Source organism: Triturus cristatus, chromosome 8 (genome assembly GCF_964204655.1).
Source record: "Triturus cristatus chromosome 8, aTriCri1.1, whole genome shotgun sequence".
NCBI lineage: Eukaryota > Metazoa > Chordata > Amphibia > Caudata > Salamandridae > Triturus > Triturus cristatus.
The window spans coordinates 1,093,641,264-1,093,658,076 of record NC_140591.1 but is presented as its reverse complement, the minus strand read 5'-3'; the positions used below and the strand labels follow the sequence as shown (position 1 = coordinate 1,093,658,076).

The following is a 16,813-nucleotide window of genomic DNA, read 5'->3' as shown; positions in this document are numbered from 1 at the left end:
TCACTGGCCAAATTTAAATAAGTTGTTTTATCCTATAATGAGTCATGTGTATTCATCGATATAAAAACTTCACTTCTGTCAACTCAATCATAATTTCCATATTAGTTATATTTTTTATAAAAGGTCTTTCCTCTATATTTAAATTTGGTATTTTCTGTATGAAAGTTTCTTTAAATCTTTTAGAATAAAATGTTCTATTATTCAAGTTTCCAGTTAACTACTGGTAGGTAGTAGGAGTATTTGCCTTCAACTCTTTTAATTCAGGTTCGGTATCCACTCTTAAATTTTCAATTTGTGCAAAAATATATTTAGATGTCGTTTACACATCTTTCAATATTTCAATTTTTATTTTCAAGTATATAGTTGATGTAAACATAGATGTGAACATAATGTTTTGTAATAATTTTGACCTGTGTTTATTCTGTTGATAGCTATGTTGACTATCATTTTTTCTTCAAGAAAGCTGAAACTGAAATAAGAAACTTGAGATATTAGACATTTCACATAGAAGCAGATTAACTATGGGGGGGGGCCACCAGGGGATTACACATGATGAACTCCACCAATCGAGTAGTATGGAACAGTATGCGCCCAGTTAGGCTTAACTAGAGAAACAACTGAAATGTCTACCTTAATTTTCTATTTGGGGGCAAGCTTGGACATTTACAACAGGGTAAAAGGGTCCCCACAGCAATACAAGCCATTCCTCTTTTTTGGGCCGCAGAAATATATCAGCATGTTGAGGTTGTATTGAGTATATATTTTCAGCATAAAGAAAAGAAGGCTTTTATATAGCAGGAGTAACCTTATAAGGTAAGAAAGTCTTATTCTATGACAGTTGGATCATAGGATGGACAAGCCCTGGCTTTGCTTTGAGCATCTGTTGAAGGAGTTTGTCACAGAGAAACAACCCCCAATATTAATCCTGGAAATTTAGAGCGCAATGTTTCTCTTCAAGTAACAGGAAACTGATTGCAGAGAACATCAAGTTTTTTTTGTAAGCATAGGGGTACAAAAGATGCTTGAAAGGGGGCATTTGTAGATGAACACTTTCCTGCAAATCCTGGAAAAGTATGATTCTGAAACAGTGGCATAATACAACTTGATGGGGCCCCCTCCGAGCTCAATCAAGAGCTCTCCAGGCAGAGCACTGTGCTGTGGGGGCCCCTGGAGCTAGGCCCCCCCCCCCCCCCGGAATGCCGGGGCTGCGGGGGCCTGCGTTAAGCCCCTGTTCTGAAAAGTAAGTCCATTTGGGACTCGTGGACTTGTACTGTGCATGAAATGTAAGCTTATCTGCTACCTGTGGTTTGGTACTCATTGCTTTTTGAAGTGATCCTATATTTTAAAAGTATCTGTTACAATCCTGTATTAAAAGAGCAGCATATCTTCATAAAGTCTTCCTCTGTATATATGTAACATTTTTGCTTATTTTCCTGGCGATCCATTGAATAGACAGAAGTAACACCTGAACAGTCTTCCATAATACTATGGTATCAGTGTGAGAATTATAAGTGGCAGGAACATGGCAGCAAAAAGTAACAAACAACTTTTAAAGTGAATGAGCAGTCAAAAGTGACTGAGGGGTGTGGGCTCTAAAATAGCAGCATTGACATAGATGGGAAATGCTCTGAAGGGGAAAACTAAATGTCAAGAGGTAGTTCAGAAGGATATCATCTAAAGCCATGATACCTTTAGCTACATCAGTGGTAACTAGGGCTTCGATCAAAGAAGATGTTATGCAGTTCAAATATATATCATGATCCAATAAGTTTAAAGGCATGAAAATGCTGTCGATCAACATAAATAAACACTGTAGACCTGGGGTATTAATAGCAAATATTCACAGGTGTTGAAATAGGGTAGTAGTGATCTGAATACAAGCTGTCAACTGCTTTGGGACAGTCAAAATTGTCTTACTTACAGAGTTGTGGACAGAATGAAAGCACCGAGTTTGACGCTGAAGTTTTGAGAGGCAAACTGGATGCTGTGGGAGGGGTGGGTATAACACTGAGTAGTTATTGCTGCTTGGCAATCTGAATGCAAGTTGGACTGCTACGAGAAAGAGCTCCTCAGAGGCCATTTTTCACTTACCTTTGCCTTCTGTTCTTTTAGAAGTTTTTCAGCCTCTAGTTCTTTGTCCACACTTGTTTTAGATCTCTGCAAATCTAAAATCTGTGATTCCAGTAACCTAGTGTTAGTCTGAAGAGTTTCAATACGAGCTAGTAGGTCTTCCTTCTCAGAGTTCAGCTTTTCCAGCTAAAATTAAAAACAGAACACCAATGCCAATCAACAACATACATATTGGAGATGACAACTGTCATTTGTAATATTTCCTAAGTAAAAAGAGAAGTGCTAAAACAAATACATCTGATTAGATCAACTGAACATTCTGTAAAGCCTAAAACCACTTTTCGTAATGTCTGCAAGTGCTTAAGCCACAAGACGTTTGGGAAATGGAACTAAAAAGAAATTCCATTTCAGAAAAATTGGCTGAACACGTTGCGCCTATGAAGCCATCTTCAGCTTCTGCATACTTTCAATCTAGTATGAGAAGCCTGGATGGCAAACCCAAAATCCATTTACTGGGAAACCTGATTAATTACAAAATTATGCTAATCCACATTTAAGTTTTTAGTAGCTTTTTTACTCATTTTGTAACTATACCAAATTGATGGTGCTCATTACCATCTCAGGTAAATCATAAAAATCAAACCCCATGCATATCCAAAACACCCTGCCAATCAGCAGAAGTATTGTATACAACGTCCTACTTTTGAGTTAAACCTCAAAATTGTAGCACTTTGTACCATCCAGCGGACCATATGTTACATGTATTAGGTTTTAGAAACCGAGCTCCTTCCTTTGTATACTTCCAAACAAACTGATTCTAGTTCCAAAATATGGAGCATTCAGAGTCACTTTAGGAAAATGAGGTCTCAAAAGTCACACACTCAGTAAACTACAAGGATCAACACAGCCTCTCCAACATAGGTAAGTGTGTGAGTAATATGAATAGAATCAAGAAGATGGGAAGGTGTAATATGCAGTCGGAACGTATTTTGCGATGCGCCTCCATTCCTAAGCATGCTATGATAAACTATTTATTCCATGTGAACTAATGTGCCATTGATACTTATCTGGGTATATGCCTAACTCTTGTTCTCGCGGTTTAGTATTTTTCCTGGTAACACAGGCCTGGCCCAGCCTAATAAGCAAAATTTTTACAAGACACTAATGAAGTCCAAAGTCAATTGGGAGTTAAATACACCATTTTTGTGTACTTTTCAAATACAAGGTGCCATTATTTCAAAACAGACAATATAAAATGATTTTTTTTTGTTGTGCAAGTTGAGTTGTTGGGAATAGCAAGGAAACACTACTGTAGTCAGTGGTGAAAGCTGGGCAACAACTAAGGTTAGTGGTAAAGACAGGCTGTACGAGAGTGCTGGTTAGCAGTGAGAGCAGAGAGCAAGGCGAGTGAGCTGTAGATAGGGGTAAAAGCAAGGAAACCCCAGAAGTTAGTGGTGCTGGTAGAAAGTACTCCGCTACGGTTTAGTGGGGAAAGCAGGGAGAGCCATATGTAGTTAAGGCTTGAAGAAAAGTGATCCAGCTTTAAATAATGAGAAAAGGAGGGAAACTGAGCTGCAGTTATTGGTAAAAGCAAAAATACTCCGCTATAGTCTAGTGGTGAAAGCCCAAGGTCTTGGCTGTAGTTAGAGGTGAAAGCAGAGAGAACCAGCTGCAGTTAGTGGAAAAAGCAAGGCGACCCCGCAGGGATAAGGGATGAAAGCAGGTAGACCAGGCTGTAGTTAAGGGTGAAAGGACAGACACATCTTTGCAGATAGTGGTAATAGCTAAAATACTCAGAAGTAGTTTAGTGGTGAAATCAAGGAGACCCTGATGCAGTTAGTGGGAAAAGGTGGGGCAAGTGAACATTGGTAAAGACATGGAGCTCCAGCTGTGGTTAGTGATAAAAGCAGAGCAATCTGGCTGCAGTTATGGGTGAAAGCACGTAGACCCCAGCTCCGGTTAGTGATAAAAGCTCAGAAAACCACCTACAGTGGTAAAATATGAATACTTAGCTCCAGTTAGTGTTATTAATTGGGGTGACCCGGCTACAGTTCGTGGTAGAAGGCTGGAGGAGTGAAAATTGTTGAAAGCAGGGAGATATGGAAGCAGTTAGTGGTAGGAGGAGGCTCAGCAGCTGTTAGTGGTAGAAGGAGGGAGGAGAATACAAGTGCATGTTCAAACTTTCAAATGTGACAGGCGGTGGAGGCAGGCGGACCCCGCCGGGTCTCCCGAGGGTTAGGCAGGGGCTGCGAGGCCATAGCTCTAGTTAGTTAGTGTTTCTGGGAGGACAGGTAGCTAGACAAAGAAGATGGATTACCTAACGCTTCTTGTTAGCTGTTGCTGTGCGTGAGCATGGTGCTGACCTGGAGCACCGGGCCCGCCCCTCCAAGGAGTGAAACTTCGCAAGTAGAACAACAACAAAAAGCGGGCACCGTGCTCAACCATGAAGCGCGGCACCCGTTCATATAAAAGCTATGCGTGCAGAGCACTGCATGTGCATCTGATAATATGAGGTAGTAAAAGCTTAGAGCTGCTATTGGCAGAAGCAAGGATTGCCTTTATTGGTTGTTGAAATGACACTGGGGCTCATACTGCCACACAGAGAGAACTGCTCGGCCGGAAAATAAAACAAGACCAGAAAACTCAACACACGTTGCAACACCAAATAGAAGACTTTTGTTTGCTTTTTGACTAGCTTTTATATCTCAGGGAGTGATAGTTTAGGATGCCTCAACAGGAGTAACTCTTTGTTGAGGCACATAAGGTGAAACAACTGTGCACACTACAGACACGCGCAATACTGTGCACATATATACTCCACGTACATGGGCGAGGCACGCAGAAAAAAGTGCATCCAGGCACGCACATCATGCTCCCTGAACACAAGCACTTTTTGTCAGTCACACCAGTGGCACACTATAGGAAGTGCAGTGTAATCGTATATCTAAGTTGAGTGGTTGAGTGAACGATCAGCGATCAGCTTACCTTGTCTCTCTAATGTTGCAGAAGGAGGAGCGCGGAGGCAGTGCGCTACAGACAGACAGGCAACGGACCACGATTGATCGGGGAGGACTGCTCAACACCGCCACTGTCCTGCCTTGCCCTACCCTTCTCTGTCCCCTTGAGAGAAACACTGCCGACTCTACTACTGAGTAGTTTTGGCAATAAGACAATAAAACAAATTACTATTGGGCTGTTGACCCAATGCTACTAAAAACTTAATTAGCCTGATGCCAATGCGGCCATCTTATTTTAAAATGAAATAAATAATGGCCGAAGGCATTGGGCATTTATTATGCCCGATAGTTGTCTGCAGTGCCAATAAGGAACTCCACAACATACTTAAAGAAAAATAACAAAATTCAATGCATTCTCAAGTCTGGCTGCGGTTGGTAATAAGGTTTAGAGTCCACCCCCTCCCACCCCAATAAGAGCAGTACAGAAGAATGTTGTGTTCAGGTTCTAAAGGTCATTAATATAACTAGCGGGAGGTGCTGTGGAAGGATTAGAAAGAAAAACCTGCGACCTCCATTGTTGCTTATTTGGAATTGCCTGCCACGGTGCTTTACAAAAGTCGGTGCCTGCTGTGAGGAAAAAAAGCCACGGCCGCCATTGTTTGTATTGTGCCCGTGTTGTTGTTCATAGGAAAGTGGGCGCTGTAGTCAAACATTAAGCATGGTGCCAGGGTGATGAGGAGCAGAGAGTTTAAAAGCGGTCCTACGGGGCGATGAGGAGCAGACAGCAGAGAGTTTAAAAGCCGTCCCCTGCAGGAAAGCATGTACTATGTGCAATAGGAGAAAGTCATTTAAAAAAATAGTGCCCACAGACTGCAAATAAAACACACTGAGTAACACAGTAAAATGGGCAGTCCTTATGGGAGGTTACAAAAGGAGAAAAGGAGGCACTAAGGAGGGACTACTAAGCCTATTCACAAATCAAAAGCAACCATTTAGAAAGGACAGTAACAGGAGCCAATTGAAAAGATGGGCGGAACATAGGCAGAGCTTCAAGTCCATACCTGAATACAGGATGTCTCAAAGAGACAGCGCAAGCGCTGCCCAGGCGTGACCTAAAAAGGAATACTTTCTTTTTTTTTTGAAGACTGTAATAAATATATTACTTAATTTACTGCTCTATTACCATTATGTTTTGGGAATTTATTTTTATTATTAATCAATTCAAAATTTATAATGGTACAAGCAAAAACAGCCATCACGTGTTTTGCTACTTAATGTCTGTTCCTCAGAGCTCTGAAAGATGCAAACATGATTTTCTCCAACAAAACAGAACTTTTGAAGATTCTCAATATGCCTATGATACAGCATCCTAGTTCAGTGAAATAGGAGGAAGCACCCTGCACTTGTTGCCAGAATGCAGTTGATGGAAGAAATACACCAAATTACATCATTTCTTTTATTACTCTCCTCATTATTAAAATAAATAACTATTATGGACATTGTGGTAATAGGTGCCTCCTTTTCTTTTGAAAGTAAAGATATTATCCCACTTTGCTTGGAATGGTACCTTGTCTGGTTTCTCTAGAATTTTCTATACTTTATACATCAGTAAAATTGGATGCTTGGTGCAAGTTTGTTCCTGAAGCAATCTTTTGAAAGTAGTCAGCCCCTATTGTCTCCATGCTGTTAATAAACCAAATGCAGGCAATTTAACCTCTCATTTTCCATTGCATTAAAGATAGCTTTAATATGTATGAATGATTTGATCAAACCTTTGTGAATTTGACACAGTCAGCCTTCTTTAATGCATCAGAATTCCCTCTGATGAGGTATGGAGACGAATCACAGTTCTCAAATAAGGATATGAAGGATACTTTCTGAAATGTGCAGTGCCACCCACAGAAAATGTACCAAGCATGTGACCTACAAAGTATCATATTTTGTCTGTATCCGATACAGTCCAATATTAAAAGTAGTAAAGTCTGGCCACTTGGTTGCATTGAGGTTGATGTGGGAGTCTCAGTCCTACCACTGCTAGATGTGCTCTGCAGCTAATTTATTTTGATGGATATTTCCAAATGCAGTTTACTTACCTTTTGAACATTGCCCAGGCTCCAGACTACCTGGAAAACTGTATAGTAGTGCAACTGCATGCAGCAGGTAACACTGCATCTTTGCACCTCCCCAGGGGTGACAGAGCAGATCTGCATATAAGTGCCATCTTGTGCACTTATCAACTAATTTCCCCCCAAGCCTTCTGACACAGATCCAGTGATCTGCTCTCAACATAAATCAGTCTAATGATAGCCCTAAATATTTTACAGTGTGTCACCTCCAAAACTATAGGTTTCACACCATGTTGCAAATGCAGGAAGGAGATGTAAGTGACATACGCACAAGGTGAATCTTTGTTATCTGGGCTCTAGCCACATCTCCAAGTCACGCAACATGTGAGGTGATCCGGGACTGGGATACGAAGCTCTACATCGACAAACAGAGGCCACAGTTGAAGCACAAGTCCTGTTCCCGCTCCAAATCACGGGCCTGTGCATGGTGGAGGCGCGAGTTATAGTTACCTTAGGGCACGAGCAATAGTTACTTGAGATAACTATAACTGGCGAATTTCAAGTTTTTTTTTGTTCAGTTTAAAACAGTCCATTGTTACTGAATATTTGACCTAACTATAATGTTACTTTAACTTTAGTTTTTGTCTGTGAATAATATATATAACAAACCAATATAATTTCAGGCTTAGAGTGCTGCATAAATAATGCAAAAAAAGAAGCAGAGAACCATGGGCTATCTCAAGTTTAGGTGGGGAGCAGCTCCTGTATAGAGCACCTTACAACACCAGCAACACTCTGAATCTGCTCACCTCAATTGTCTGTTTTCTAGCAAATTCTTTAAGCATAGGATTAGCTCAGTGCCATCCATGCCGAGCTGTAAAATGACAAAAGCCTTTTACCACTCCAGGCACAGTATTACAGCTATCGATTGGAATGAATAAAAGCAACCCCTGACATGTGTTTCGCTATTATTATAGCTCTTCAAAGAGGTTTAGTTTTGTCTAGAGACAAGGGAGCACTCAGTGTAAATTACCACAATACCCTTTCTTCCTTAGAGTGTTGCACAAAATATACAAAAAAAGCAGAGAACTGTGGGTAGTTCCCACTTTTAGGTGGAGAACAGCTCTCTGCTTTTTTAGATAATTTAAGCGGTACTCTAAGCCTGAAAGGGCATTATTTTAACTTATCCTGGGTTCTCCCTTGTCTCTGAACAAAGCTAAACCTCTTTGTAAAGCTATGATAGCGAAACACGTGTCAGGAGTTGCTTTTTTTCATTCCGGCTTGACTTGCATGGTATTTTACCATTTCATAGCTGTAATGCTGTGCCTGGAGTGGTAAAAAAGCTTTTGTCATTTTACAGCTCATCTTGGATCGCCAAAATACATTGTCACTTTCCAGCTCCGCATAAGTAGCCCTGTGCTAATCCTATGCTTAACAACATTGCTAGAAAAACAGTCATTTGAGGTGAGTACCTAAACTTGGGAACTACCCAGAGTTCTCCACTCCTTTTTTGCACACATATATACCACTGCTGAAAGGTGGTATATTTCGACAAGCTCAGAGAAACGACATAGATTAGAAGATATTTGTGTTGTGGGGATTTAACTTAATAGTGATTTCTAGATAGTAAGACGGTCAGCACTCGCTGCATGTCACAAAGATGCAAAACAGCTACACATGCTTAAGCATAATCAAAGAACATACATTTCATTAAAAATGCAATTGACAAAGAAAGTAATAAAATTACGCAGAAGGAAATGGTCTAGAAATTAACCTATTTACGAAAGTTGCATGCACAATGGCTGTATTGACTTTATACCTCTGGCTTACTATATATGTATGATCAGGAGAGCAGGCATACCTACCAAACCTTTTCTGTAATTTCTCAAGTACAGCTGTAAAATGATGTACTTTGTGCATACAATCTGCATTATGAACAAACGTGCCCATACTTTGATCAGTTTAAATTGTGCTGTACCTGTTGATATGCAGCCTGTAGCTGTTTGGTGAGCTCCTCTATTTGACGTTCACTGTACTCTGCTCGTTCCTTAGCCACATCCAGTAGCTCTGCTTGCTTGTCATACTCGACTAAAAGATTCTAAAGGAGAAAAAGAAACACACGCATTTAAGTTAATTAAAATCTTTTTAAATAAATAACAAACAGTCATAACTTGAGTAGGTAGAGAATGCAAATTTAACAAAAACATTAAGTTAATAACCTGGCACTTCCAAGTAAAAAAATATAATTCTGGCCAAAATTGCATAATATTTTTCAGTAAAATGGATCGAAAAACTCTACTGCAGGTATTAGATCAGCTTTATTAAATTTACTTTAAATAAAGAAAACAAAATGATTGTTCAAATATTTATTTCCATATTGGATTTTTGCTGTAGGAACATGTTTTTAATGTGTACTGTAAAAACACTCCATCAAATGGGGGGTCACAAGGAATAGAACTAAGGTTGAATATTTTCCACGATTAGAAGATTTCTAGAAGAATATCTAACCACATAATAAAGCTGCCGAAAGAAATATAGATCAAGATATCATCCTTATAATTTCTGGAACAACTCCAAACAGACTGTGAGAATGAAATTATAGAGCTGCTACTATTTTTACTGATCAACATAATTCAAGTAGCATGACACAAGACAGTTACCACACTTTGGCTCGTTAAGCATTTCATAAAGTGGTGAAACTAAGAGTAAGACCTAGTTAAAATGTAAGAGCCAGTTTATCTTGGGGAAGCTGGCAAAAGTAAAAATGTTGGGCTGTGGTACTGCCTTTATGTACACTAAAGAATCGTGTGGAAGGGTAACTGATTTTGTTCATAACATTTTTTCCATGCCATACAACCTAGAATGAATCAAAAGAACACTAAGTTTATAATGGTGCTGGTCAGACTCCAGATCTGGAGTCAATGTTACAAGGAAAAAGGTGGAATCTAACAATGTGCTACTTAATGGTTCCTCTCTATTAATTATAAGTAACTAAAGTTCACTTTTTGAACATGTTGCTGTTGAGAAGGGTATTAATCCAGCATCTGGCTACATAAGTCTGGGAGTAAGCAGAGGCTTGTGTTCATACACTAAGCTACACAAAATAAATGTTTGACTGTAATGAGAATCTAAAACTGAAATTCTCATTGAAATAAGAACAGATTGAACACCGAACACCTCCCGGTTGAGGGATATCTTATTCAACATGTTTCATTTATCTACAATCGCATTTTGACCCATGACCAAGCTGGCAACAGGAGCATAGATGTTCTTGTTCAATACTCTTCTAGACCTCGGACACTGGCAATGAGTGCTCTCATTTTTTTCATACAAAACATCAGAGCAGAAATGTCTGTACAGATCAATATCTTGCCCTACACAGCATACCATATAGGCATAAGCCAGGCGTTCATGTCGAAGAATGTTATTTTCAATTAACAAAAACTGTGGGAATGGTCACATACAAACTATTGTCCCACATACATTAGTGTGTATGTGGGACAGGAAATGTGCACCCACAAGCGTGTGACAGTGGCGCACAAAACATACTAAAATTATTCCATTGTATTGAGGAGTTTGTCTAGAACTAAGTATGGAGCTTGCACAAACAGGTTGGGTTGTGCTGATCACTATGTTTTATATAGAAACATATAGCTGGAGACGCAGCCAGAAATAGATTCTGCCTGGGCCCCAATGTGGTGACAACTGTAGTCATATGTGGTACATCCTGAGGTGAGCATGTGGAACAACCTGAATGAAATGTGCAAAACTACCATGCTTAGATGAGTACTTGAAAGTAGGCATGACAGGTCATTGAAGAAGCCAGAAACATGTGTGATTGATTGACTGCTTTTCCAAAAACAGTTTCTAGCATGGTTCCCAAATAAATACAGTCTATGGGATGAGATCATAATAGCATTTGACTCCTTTACAGAGACCAGGCTTCAACAGGGGGTAGTTACATGACGAATGTGGGTTAAAGCCTCCTGGAGACTAATCAGTAATTCAAAGAGTATGTTCAAGCACCATGGTAGGTAAATTGGACCGCCGCCACTGCCATGCCTTTGTACAAGACACATAGGGTTGAATTTAGACGCTCTACTGATAATATCTTGAAACAAAACAAAGGGATTTCTTGCAGAATTGTCAAATGCGAACAACAATCTCCAACTGAAAGAGGCTGAAAAAAGATAATAGTTTATGATAACATACACACATAGCCTACAGCAACAAAAAGGTGGGAAGCAGCTGCCTAGTTTAGCTCTCATTTATAGCACTTCTGTTCAAAATGTTCTGCCTCTCTAAGCGGAGGTTAGATGAAACCGTATGGAGACGTGTGCAAAGGAAGGAGAGGCATATCGACAAAGGCTGGCTGGGAGACATTTAAGTAGATGATCAGCAATCAATATAACTTAGATCCTGTGTAATCCTACTGCAGTCTGTAAAGAACAATGAAAATGTGACCTCCCTGTGCAGAAAAACAGGATGGGGAGCAGCAGCTGTGGAGAGAATGATATTTTAGGGCAGGGTGATAATTTTTGATCGGTAGCAACTTGATAGTTAAAGATCCATTTTCAACTTTTCTGATAGTTCCTTCTCTGACTGCAAATTAGCTTTGCCAAGCACATTTAGAAATGTGATCATCTATGGGATACTGGTGTTCTGTCTGATTAATATAGCAAAGCTCCTACAGTTTGGAAATCTTTTGCAGGATGGTTAGCGGAGACAAAGTGACATGGCTGCCTTTGCTCCCACTGTACACTACAGAGTTGGCTCTAGGGGAATATTTGAGGACTGTTCCTGTACTGGATTTAATCAAAGTGTCTGTAATCTGGAAGGATTGTGTAAAGGGCGTACTGGGGTGAAGTACGTCTTTGCGGTCACTGTTCATGCTTTACATAACATTCTTTTAATCTATAGCTCATATGTGATGGAATCCTAGATGACATACTCATCAACAGAAGGTACATCACCTATTCTTGAACCTGCAAAGTGAGACCAGAAGATATGAACCAATTTAAAAAAAAAAAGCTTTCTGGTGGCAGTGAAATTTTCAATTATGTGACTGCAGCTGCTTTATCACAGGGCAATATACCACATTATTCATGTACAGGCAGTTAGTTGAGAACATGTCTATTGTGCATTACATTTTCTTTGTAATCCAACCTCAAGAGTCTTATAGGATCTCTCAATCTTCTTCCACATCAACAGACTGCAGCCTGCCAAGACATCAGTAGACTGGCTTAAAAGCAGGATATTGCTTAAGGAGTCAACATACTTCCTTCTTTGCCTGAGTGCAAACATGCAGGATAGCATTGGTTTGTCAGAATATTCACTTACTGTCCAAGTACCATATAGGGAAACCTTTTGCATTTTATCATTCTGGTAAAATTTAAGCCCTAAAACTGTGGTTATTAGGTATTGGAGTTGGAGAATCACTGAACAGACAGTGAGGGATCTACTGACTTGAGTCCATAGAGTAATTATCCATAAGAAAATAAAAGCATACATTTCTTCTAGAAGTTCTCCTCATCAAACTCACTTGTTGATTCATCAGACAGGCATGCGTCAGTGCTCATGCTCAGAAGCCAGACACTGAAGCCCTAACAACGTCAGTCTAGAGACCATAGGTATAAGATCTGGGACAGTCTAAACCTTAGAGCTTCTGACAAACAGAATTAAGTTGAACATCTAAGAAGATGAGATCAATGATTGGTCTTTTCCATAAATCACAGAAGGCCTCATAAACATAGTAACAACAAAAAACATTAAGTTCATCATAAGGTATAAGAGCAGAGTCCTGGGGGCAAGGCTCGAGTAAAGCCCATTGCTGGGATAGAAAAATCTTTTTCTCGAGTGTGTCACCCTACATGGAGACAGGCGTGCACCTCTGTCGTGAGTGTCCCAGGTCCATGACTATTTGCATCACTGGTAGTCATTTTTGTTCCAGGGCAAATACAGATCATGCTTGTGTGCCATGACCTAGATGTGTCTCATAGTAATGCGGTCTTGTTAGACGAGGAGGAGAGCATCAAGTGCTACCCTCATTATAGTAGTGGGCAACTCCCTTACCTGGAGTTAAGCGACATGAGCGCGGTGGTGGAAGCAAACTCGTTTTGTGTGTAGTAGTGACCAATAGTGTGAACAGGACATTTTACATGGGTCACTGGAGTGGTGCCTACCAGCTCACTTACAAAGTTCCACGAATGTGTACTTAACTCAACCTTGGCCTGCATGGAGTGTTAGTGTGTGTAGCACCGGACATCATGCATTACTTGCGTGCACATGCTAGGATGTATATGTGCCTGTGTATTGTACGTAAGCGAGGTCATAGGTTTTATTTTATTTTGGAAGCCCAAGACCTGGAAAGACTAGAAGAGTTGAGGACAGCAACCCCACAAAAGTGTGCTGAACTTCCTGAGAGCTGGAGTGGAAACAGACTGGAGGAAGGAGGTCAGATCCTCCTCTGTGCACATCACAGGTCCCTTTAATTCCCGGAAATGTTACTGGTCAGTAGGGTGTGGGCTCGTTGTCAGGGAGGTGGTGGGACTGTGTCACGATGTGTCTGTCTAGGACTGGGAGGAAGAGGAGAATGAGGATGCTTTCCCCCTTATGTGTCTCCTGTACTTGGTTTACAGTCTCCCCTTGGGTTGTGCAAAGGGCTGTACTGGCCACTTTAATCTTCCTTACTTCCTGGAGCCAATACCGACTCATGCAACACCGTCACATGCACCAATAGAAGTCGTCGAAGACGAGGGCCTTATAACAGGAAGCCTGAGGAATACCAAGCGAGAAGGGGGAAGCCGGGTGTCACAGCGGGACGAGGAACAGAGGACGGACACCGAGAATGAGAGGAGCTACAACCCCACGGACACCGACGAGGAGTCTCCTGCTGGCGCAGGACTGAGGACGCAGTCTCCGGCTCGAGGACTGTAGAGCCATGAAGTCAGGAACCGGACCCTATCCGGTACCACGTACAAGCCAACTGCGCTCCTGGAGTAGCGTGGCTCCCAGCGGTACAGGAATGTATCCAGGGGTGGTTTGGGAAAGAGACCCCAGCCACAGAGATACCCACAGCCAAGGCTGGGGAGGTTTAAGAAGTTAACCGACATCTCTGGCATATAAAGGCAGCGTGTGTGCATTACTGCAATTGGCGACACATGGTGGTGGAACCGGGTGTTGGTGTTCATCTCTCACTCCCCTCCCTAAAGTCAAGTCATATGTCAGGCCGCTTGTCCTAAATCTTCCTCCTTTTTTTTGTTTTATTTCATGCCCCTTGAACTTGGCTTGGTTGGACGACGACGTGGTCCTGTGAATCACCCTATCTCTGAAGACTGGGAATCCGAGCATTGTTACACCTCTGAGTCAAGAGACATTAAATACATTTTCGTTTTACACGTCATACCTGCCTCGGTGTTCATTGCCCATTCACAGACTGATAAGGGTGGCATTGTGGAGTAGAGAATCTTGTTAGATGGGAAGGCGTGTGCCTCTGTGAGGCATATTTCAGTGGAGGCTGATAGCCAGATGTGATCCCCGGTTACTCACTTAGCCTGACTGTGGGTCAATCAGAATTGGAGCCACTCATACTGCTGCAGACTGTCCCTTTGACAAAAGTGTGGGCAGAGGAGAACACTTTGAAGGAACTGGCAACAAAAACACAAATTTCAAAGGACCAGACATAAATCACATTTGTCTGGATTTTGACTATAAAGGTGAGAGTAGGAATACCACAGTTAGTTCAACAGAACTGTTCATCAGGTGAAAGTAGATTGCCATGACTTCCAAGTTACTGCCACCAGGGCTTGGGCTCAACACACAGAGCGAAAATCATTTTCCCTGTGCCGGGAAAACCTGCCTGCCTGCCTGCCCGCCTATCAAAATCAGGGTGCCATGTGGGAAGGAGGAGAGAGGTTGGAGGAAGCGAGGCCCAGTGGGTATCCTGGTGAATGGATCCAAGTGAGCAGAGTGTGAGGCACCCAGTCCAGGCATGACCAGTGTTGCAAGAGAGCTGCCAACCCTCTTGTGGAAGTCAGTAAGCTACGTTGAACTGCCGTGAAGTTGCTGACTGATGCCCGTTGCAATTGCCTTAGTTGGGGCCATACTTGTGTCCATGTAATCCGTATGTCTGGAGGGGGCAACTAGGACTACTAAGGCTATTGCCCATGTTGGAGGAATCCCTACGATCAGCAGAGAGACACCTGAGCATGGTCAGAAGATGCTCCACAGCAGATCCACTGCTTCACCACTTTATCGGCAGACACTGCAAAGTAGGAGAACCTGCTGTACATGGAAGTCGCTGCTGTCTCCGACAACCTCAGCATGCCGCCCCACAAACTATGGGAGTATAGTGTAAGCTGCTTGTTACCAGAGAGCAGGGAGATGCACCCGGGCTCTTGATACTTTCGAGGGCCATTGTTGGGTATCACTGGAACAGGGCCGCAGGACCTTGTCAGACTTGCACAATCTTGGCACAGTAGTGCCAAAAGAGTGGAGCCTTCAAGGCTAAAGCCAGATTTGGATGCGCACCTCTAGCGGGGGCAGCACTGGTGAGGTCACCATCATAGATCCGCCGGGAGACACTTTGATTAGCATGGGGCGGGGGAGTACCCACAGGGTGTAGGGGAAGGGGAGACACTACCCAGACCAGCAGTAGTGGGCTAGTCTTGGAAGTGTGGATTATTTAGTGTGCCATGTTTTGTGTGCATAAATAAATACTGATTTTCTTACTGAAAATTAGTATTGGACTGGACAATCATATTATTAGGGTCTCTGGGGGGTGTTTTGAAACTTGAACCCTCGCCTACCTCCCACTGAAGAGCCTTGGAGTGATCGACCTGCGCTACCACTGAGAGCCAAGTGCTAAAGCGGTAGGTTACTTGGCCCAATTAATCAGGGCCCATTGTAGGTTGGGCTCCAGGATGGCAGCAGTAAGGCTACAACCACCATGGTTAGGCTCCGTGAGCCCTACAGCCCTCTGAACTGGGTTCTGACATCCCTAGAAGAGGCAGAAGTAGAATCTGCAATGAAAATGGGGCTGACAGAGAACACCATGGACAGGCAAGGGTAATAGGAGAAACACACATCACAAACAACCCTCAGATTGATTTATATAGATAAAGAAATATTCAGAAGCACCCTCAGATGGTAGCATTTGAAAAGAGATGAACAACAAGAGAAGTGCAAGATGTAAAGTTAAAGGAGGAATCCTGACTAATCTCTAGGGATTACTTACAGTGACAATCATGTACATGGGAGAGTCAGAGGTTCTTAACTGCGAGACTTTTCTAAAGAGTCTATCATTAGGGCAGAATATATTCAGTATTGCAATTGCAGTGACTGAGCATATATTTATTTATTTAAAGGCAGCGAGATGGGTTTTATTTTGTAGGAACAAGAACTAGTACCAGGGGCATATTTTCACTCGGGGAAATCCTCAGGTCAATGTCAACTGGTAATACCACTACGTTGTAGTGTGCCACTGCGTTAAATCAACTTGAAACAAGCCTTGCAGTTAGGTTATAAATGAGCCAATATGCTAGGCTACATGTGCACCTCAGGAGTAATCCCAATTCTAGAATGGGTGAACACTTTTGATTCATGCCACATTTTTAGGCATGGTCAACACTTTGGTACATGTGGCAGTGGTCTCATTGTTAGACAGAGTTCTTCCAAGGGTTATCTGTTAAAGTCAGATAAATTCGACTGGGGGCTGGTTTA

General features: G+C 41.9%; 1 protein-coding gene across 1 annotated transcript in view; it reads right to left on the bottom strand.

Moving 5' to 3' along the window:
* The window catches only part of GCC2 (GRIP and coiled-coil domain containing 2), a 325,439-nt gene that overhangs the window by 137,757 nt on the left and 170,869 nt on the right, over nucleotides 1-16,813 (bottom strand). Inside the window, exons 10-11 of the mRNA XM_085622624.1 lie at nucleotides 9,072-9,191; nucleotides 2,092-2,256 (exon numbers count right to left, since the gene is read on the bottom strand). Coding sequence (XP_085478750.1) covers nucleotides 2,092-2,256; nucleotides 9,072-9,191 — 285 coding nt within the window. The remainder of the gene's footprint in view (nucleotides 1-2,091; nucleotides 2,257-9,071; nucleotides 9,192-16,813) is intronic.